The sequence below is a fragment of the Penaeus monodon genome, chromosome 8, assembly GCF_015228065.2.
Source record: "Penaeus monodon isolate SGIC_2016 chromosome 8, NSTDA_Pmon_1, whole genome shotgun sequence".
Lineage (NCBI taxonomy): Eukaryota > Metazoa > Arthropoda > Malacostraca > Decapoda > Penaeidae > Penaeus > Penaeus monodon.
The window spans coordinates 18969472-18976971 of record NC_051393.1 but is presented as its reverse complement, the minus strand read 5'-3'; the positions used below and the strand labels follow the sequence as shown (position 1 = coordinate 18976971).

General features: G+C 41.3%; 1 protein-coding gene across 1 annotated transcript in view; it reads left to right on the top strand.

The window, feature by feature from the left end:
- The window catches only part of LOC119576240 (heat shock factor protein-like), a 45476-nt gene that overhangs the window by 36289 nt on the left and 1687 nt on the right, over window positions 1-7500 (top strand). The window contains exon 12 of the mRNA XM_037923835.1: window positions 4244-4294. Within this exon, the coding sequence (XP_037779763.1) occupies window positions 4244-4294 (51 nt within the window). The remainder of the gene's footprint in view (window positions 1-4243; window positions 4295-7500) is intronic.

Below are 7500 nucleotides of genomic sequence, written 5' to 3'. Positions count from 1 at the left end.
TCTCCTCTCCTCTCTCTCTCCTCTCTCCCCTCTGCTCTCATCTCTCTCTCTTCTCTCCTCTCCTCATCCTCTCTTTTTCTCTCTCTCTCTCTCTCTCTCTCTCCTCTCTCTCTCTTCCTCTTCTCTCTCTCTTCCTCTTCTCTCTCTTTCTCTCTCTCTCTAGCCTCCGGGCTAGTACAATGGTAATGTGTCGGCCTCTCATCCGAGGGGTCGGCGGTTCACGCTCCACCCAGGCGTGAGAAGTTGCAACTGTCGCCCGGAAGGTTACTGCTGTGGCTGGCACCACGGCGGGAAAGGGACTTCGGTTCAGCCGAGTCAGCAGCAGTTTGACACACATGAGCAAAATCAAGCAGACAGAAATGTCACACCTAAGATTATCCTTGTATCAATGGAATCCAAACCAAACTTTTAGTAAACTTTAGTAAACAAACTCTCTCTCTCTCTCTCTCTCTCTCTCTCTCTCGCTCTCGCTCTCGCTCTCTTCTCTCTCCTCTCTCTGTCCCTCCCTCCCTCCCTCCCTCTCTCCCTCTCTCTCTCTCTCTCTCTCTCTCTCTCTCTCTCTCTCTCTCTCTCTATTCCCCCTCTCCCTTCCTTCCTTCCCTCCTTCCTCCCTTCCTCTCTCCCTCTTCCCTTTCCCTCTCCCTCTTCCCTTCCTCTCTCCCTCTTCCCTTCTCTCCTTTGTCTCTCCCTCTTCCTCTCCCCCCCCCCCCTCTCTCTCTCTCTCCTCTCTCCTCTCTCTCTCTCTCTTCTCTCTCTCTCTCTCATCTCTCTCTCTCTCTCTCTCTCGTCTCTCTCTCTCTCTCTTCTCTCTCTCTCTCTCTCTCTCTCCCCTCTCTCTCTCTCTTCTCTCTCTCTCTCTCTCTCTCTCTCTCTCTCTCTCTCTTCCTCTTCTCTCTCTTCTCTCTCTCTTTCTCTCTCTCTCTTTCTCTCTCTCTCTAGCCTCCGGGCTAGTACAATGGTAATGTGTCGGCCTCTCATCCGAGGGGTTGGCGGTTCGCGCCCCACCCAGGCGCGAGAAGTTGCGCGAGAAGTTGCAACTGTCGCCCGGAGGTTACTGCTGTGGCTGGGCACCACGGCGGGCAAGGACTCGGTTCAGCCGAGTCAGCAGCAGCTGACACACATGAGCAAAATCAAGCAGACAGTATGTCACACCAAGAATATCCATTGTATCAAATGGAATCCAAACCAAACTTTTAGTAAACTTTAGTAAACAAACTCTCTCTCTCTCTCTCTCTCTCTCTCTCTCTCCTCTCTCTCTCTCTCTCTCTCTCTCTCTCTCTCTCTCTCTCTCTCTCTCTCTCTCTCTCTCTCCTCTCTCCCTCTCTCCCTCCCTCCCTCCCTCCCTCCCTCCCTCCCTCCCTCTCCCTCCTTCCTCCCTTCCTTCTCTCCCTCTTCCCTTCTCTCCTTCGTCTCTCCCTCTTCCTCTCTCCCTCTCCCCCCCCCCTCTCTCTCTCCCTCTCCCTCTCTCCCTCCCTCCCTCCCTCCTCCCTCCCTCCCTCCCTCCCTCCCTCTCCTCCATTCCTCTTCCTGTCCCCTCCATAGCACACATGCATGGCATCTGTCATACAGGCAAGAAATAAACTATCACAGGTTTCCATAATAAGAGACCTCTCTTTGTAAATACTTTCTTTTCATAGTCTTAAGACCTCAGTGACCTATAATGATCACGGGTCTTATCATATGAATGGAAAATGCACTTACCTGATTAGTGCCATATTGTTGAGGCTACTATTTCAGTGTGAAATTCATACTAACTTTTATAAAGTACCAGTTGTTATGAGGTTTTCCTGCTGAAACATATATGACTCCCATTTTTCCTTTTAGTGATGTTGTAAGTAAGCTATATTTTTTCTCATTTCTTCTTTTATCTTTTCCTGTCTTTGAGCTAGAGGATTTTGCTTTTCACCATTATATTCTCCAATACAGAAATCCCACAACCCCAGTTCCAAGCTAGTCAAACCATAAAATAGTAATAATGATAATAATAATAATTGCTCTTGTGTGTGTCTTTTGGGAATGCTCCAGAAGATGCCAAACCAATGCTTTATTGAGAATAAAGAGTTATATACGGATTGTATTTCCAGATTTCTAATATCTTTTCTCTTTTTTTGTTGTTGATGGCACTCACTTCATATGTACAAGCTTTTTAATTCACTGTCATTCCCCAAAGTAGTTTCCAAACAAGAAAATAGTCCACCCAGACTTAGCAAACAGAATGTGAATGATGAAAATTAGCTTTGATTTTGTGGGACAGCTAGCAGTTGTGTGAGGTGGTTGTCACCAAACCAACACTTTCCTTTAATGCCAAAATCTGGTGTTTTATCCAATGTTTTCAGTGATTTGTCAGATTCCACCCTGTTATGATATCTATTGCAAATGATTGCCATCTTGCACACCTCAAAAATTGAACACTCCTTTGTTAACACAGCTAAGTTTACTACTATGCATAAAATTCAGGTCATTGGTTGGTTTGAAATCACACCAGCTGTGCACTTATGTACAAGCAACACAGGTTTTGACTGGACCAGAAAAGGATGATTATTTATAAACATGAACATTTATTTATAAAATGGTTTCTGGAGGATCAAGGTTTCGGGGAAATATTAAGAAAATATGTGGATAGATCATCTCTCCAAGAACTGATAAGAATTATTCCCATTAATTCTTGAAATACTGTCATGCATAGGAAAATAACAAATTAGCAGAGGGTTTGGTATATGTACTATTAATTTTGCATCTAACCCATTATGCTTTATTTTCATGAAGAAAGTAATGATGTAATATGTTATATGTACACATTGCTACATCTTATCTCTGTAATGATATGAAAGTAAAGTTCAGATAGGTGGATTATACCTTTATTATGTTTCCTTGGGTTTTGGGTTGAGTGTTTATATTCATGTTTCTTTTATCCATAAACTTTTCAAAAATGCAGTTAGGGCCTAGTCCCCTAATTAAAAAGATGAAAGGCAGGACAACCCACTGACCATGAAATAATTGTTCTAAAGAGAAAGGGAGTTGTTAGAAAAAGAAATGAAAATAAACATTCAAAAGTTTTAATAATAGTTAAACAGAGGGTAGCTTTAAAAAGTGGAATATAAATGCATACCCCTTTAACCCTTTCCCAACGGGTAGTATTCATAGTGGCCTGGGCCTCGCTGCCGGGGGCTTATATCGTCGCCCTAGCATGCGCGACCACTCATGCCAAATACCAGCATCCCATGCCGTTATGTTGTATTTTCAGTTTTCATATTTTCTAAAGTCTCTACTTGCCAAACTTACTAATAAATTGAGACTGAAGGGTATTTTTGTTGTTATATAGACTCCGTAGTTGATCATTATTCAGTCTATAGTCTGAATAAGATAAGCAGTGTGTGGTATCATGGAGTTGAAGATCATTATTCAGTCTATAGTCTGAATAAAATAAGCAGTGTGCAGCTTCATGGAGTTGAATTTTTTTTTTTTTTTTTTTTTTTTTTTTTTCCCACTGTAAAAATGAGAAAGTGTTAAAACTGACTTAATCATACTTTCAGTGGCAGAAATAATATTTTGCTGTACATACATGCCCCCGGCAGATAGTCCCGCCATGCCATGGCATGTGCGGACATGCCACCCGTCAGGAATGGGTTAATGTCCTCTAAAGGTGAAATAAGTGATTTATCAGTTATCTGATTTAACTCCGAAGGTGGTCCCAACAAGTTGGCTGCCTAGTGATTAGCTACTGTCATTTTATAAATTTTTTTTGAGATCAGTGTTTGGAGACCTTATTGCTTCTTTCTTGTTCTGTTGGAAACTAGAAAATCCTATTAAAATTTGAATTTCATCAAACTATTTTTAACTCTGGGTCTGTGCTTGTGTGTGTATGTGTGCTTCTGTGACTTTATATGTGATTGTTCGTGTGTGTGTGTGTCTGTCTGTCTGTCCGTCCGTCTGTCTGTCTCTGTGTGTTTGTGTATCTGTGCACATATATGTGATTGGGAGCATACATGTGTGTGTGTGTGTGTGTGTGTATGTGTGTGTGTGTGTGTGTGTGTGTGAGGGAAAGAGCAAGCGAGTCAAACAAACAGATGTTACCAGAACAGTGAAAAGAAAAATATGACTTTTAAACCTTGCTCTCAGCAAGATTGAATTATGAAATATTTTGTCTTGACTTGGGTGGGAATTTCCCTAAAGTGTGCAGTATGCCCTTATATCTTTGTCTTTACATCCTTTTTGTACTGTTTACCACCTTGACTCCCAGCAGGATATCTTCACTTCAGGGACTTGTAATCTAGATCCACTCACAGCTCTCACAGTAAGTCTCTCCTGTTTGAATCAATAATATCATTTGTGAATTTAACCTCTCTAACATCTTTTTCAAGCACTTTTCATATACTGTTTCTCTTCTTGTTTACTTTGGTGAGAGCACAAGGGCTTGAGCCATTTTAATGTGAGTTAAATTTGATTTGCTTAGTTCTTGATTTTTTAATATTATTATTATTATTATTATTATTATTATTATTATTATTATTATTAAATATTTTATAAAGGGTATATGTATCTGTATGGCACTTAATTCCTTTATATAGATGAAAAAACATTATTGACATACCTTTCCACCATTTGATATTTTTCTTCCGTCCTTTGTGTTGTAATGCATTGGGAAAAGAGGTGTTTAAAAGGTATGAATGAGAATGAATATCTTCACAATACAAGAGTTGTATTTGACTGGTTTGGATTATATCTTCCTAAGAAATATATAAATTAAAGAAATTACAAAGTATATATTATCAGACGTGAGCTGACCAAACAACTGACAACTGTGACCTCCCACTTGTTGTTCGTATAATTGTTGCCGTGACCTTGGTTAGTTTGAATCTTCCCGATCCAAGGTCACAGCAACAATTTTACGAACAACGAGTGGGAGGTCACAGTTTCATCAGCTCATGTCTGGTATATATATATATACTCCGTAATTTCTTTGATGTATGTATTTCTGATGAAGATATAATCAAAACCGGTCAAATACGTTTCTTGTATTGTGAAGATATTCATTCTCATTCATACCTTTTATACATTTATCAACATGAATACGGTTCAAAAGAGGCGTCATTTACGTAGATTATCTTCTCTCCTTCCAGCCAACTTGTTTTCCTTTCCCTACTCTCCCTCTAATCTCTGTTCTTCCCCATTCCCCTCCTCTCACTCATCCCACTCGTATCGACATTCTTTCCTCTGTGAAATAAATTTAAAAACTAAGGAGAAATAGAATTCTGGCAAGTATTTCAAATATTACTTAGTGCTGTAATTCAAATGAATATTTTCTCAATAATTATTTAGGATAATTATTAGCTGTGGGATATGTTTGTTATTTTTTTGAGAGAGAGAGCAAGAGAGAGAGAGAGAGTGAGAGAGAGAGAGAGAAAGAGAGTGAGAGAGAAAGAGAGTGAGAGAGAAAGAGAGTGAGAGAGAAAGAGAGTGAGAGAGAAAGAGAGTGAGAGAGAAAGAGAGTGAGAGAGAGAGAGAGAGAGTGAGAGAAAAAAAAAAAAGAGAGAAAGGAAAGAGAGAGAGAGCAAGGAGAGCGACAAGAGAGAGAGAGCAAGGAGAGCGAGAGAGAGAGAGAGAGCAAGGAGATCAGAGAGAGAGCAAGGAGATCGAGAGAGAGAGCAAGGAGATCGAGAGAGAGAGCAAGGAGATCGAGAGAGAGAGAGAGAGAGAGAGCAAGGAGATCGAGAGAGAGAGAGAGAAGAAGGATCGAGAGAGAGAGAGCAAGGAGACGAGGGGAGAGAGAAAGGAGATCGAGAGAGAGAGCAAGGAATCGAAGAGGGGAGCAAGGAGATCGGAAGAAGCAAGGAGACGAGAGAGAGGGGAAAAGGAGATCGAGAGAGAGGCAAGGAGACGAGGAGAGAGAAAAGGGATCGAGAGAGAGAGAAGGAAGGAAACGAGAGAGAGGGAGAGAGCAAGGAGATCGAGGAGAGAAGAGGGAGAGAGAGCAAGGAGACGAGAGAGAGAGAAGAAAAGAGGAGAGAGAAAAGGAGAGGGAGAGAGAGAGAGAGGGGAGAAGGGAGCGAAAAGAGAGGAGAAGAGAGAGAGGAAATAAGAGAGGAGAAGAGAGGAGCGGGGAAAGAGAAGAAGGAGTGAGAGGAGAGAGGAGAAGGAGTGAGAAGAGAGGGGAGGAGAAAAAGAGGGAGAAAATAAAAAAGGGGGGGAAAAAAAAAAGGGGGAAAGAAAAATGAGAAAGAGAGAGGGAGAAAGAGGGAGAAGAGAGAGAGGAGAAAAGAGAGGGGAGAAAAAGGGAGAAGGGGGAAGAGGAGAGAGAAAAAGGAGAGAGAGGGAAAGAGAGAAAAGGGGGGAAAAGAGAGAAAGAGGGGAAAAAAGGAGAAAAAGGAGTAGGAAAAAAAGAGAGAGAAGAAGAGGAAAAAAAAGAGGAGAAGAAAAGGAGGGAGAGAGAGGAGAAAAGAGAGAAAGAGAGAGGGAAGAAAAAAGGGAGAGAGGGGGAGGGGAAAAGAGAGGGGGAGAGAGGAAAAGAAAAAAAAGAAGAGAGAGAGGGAGAGAAAGAAAAAGGGAAAAAGAGAGAGAGGAGGGGAAAAAAAGGGAGAAAGAGAGGGAAAAAAAAGAGAGAAAAAAGAAAAAAAGAGGAAAGAGGGAAAGTTTAGGGAAAAAAGGAAGAGAGAGAGATGAGAAAAATAAGAAAAAGGAGATAAAAAGAAAAGGAGGGAGAGAGAGGGGGAAAGAAAAAGAGGAGAGAGGAAGAGAAAAGAAGAAAGAGGGGGGAAAAAGAGAGAAAAGGAGGAAGGGGAAAAGGGAAAAAAGAAAAAGGAGAAAAGGGAAAAGAGAGAGGGGAAAAAAAAAGGGGGGGAAAAAAAGAAGAAAGAGGGGAAAAAAAAGAAGAGAAGAGAAGAAAAGAGAGAGGAAGAGAGAGAGAGAGTTTTGGAGGAGAAGAGGATAGGGGAGAAGAGAGAGTGATTTACGAGGAGGAGGGGAGAGGAAAAGAGAGGAAGGAGAGAGAGGGGGGAGAGGGGAGAGGAGAGAGAGAGAGAGGGGAGGGGAAGAAAAGAAAAAAAAAACAGAGAGAAGAGAGAGAGAAGAGAGAAAAAGAAGGGGGAAAGAGGGGGGGGGGAAGGGAGAGCCGATGTTTTGAAAGATTTGTTTTAAGCAGGAGAGTCGATTTGCTAGTACTCTTCTTGAATACTTTGTTAGCATTCAATTACATCAAAGACATTTCTTTAACTGACATGCAAAGAAAAAGGTGGATGTTCAATGTAGTATGAAAGAAGCAGAGAATCTGGTGTTTACATGAAAATTTTTTTATCTGAAATTTAAAGATTGAATTATAAGAAATAAAAATGGGTTGATCATCTTGTGCAAACACTAGTGAAAACTTTTATTCTATTTTAGGCTACTTTAGTGGCATTCAGGTTAACTGCAATATTTTACAGCAAATTTGTCCCAGTCAGCTACGATGGTTCCAGTTCAGACCAAATCAAATTATGGATTTTTTGGCTCTTTTGCAAATCAAGT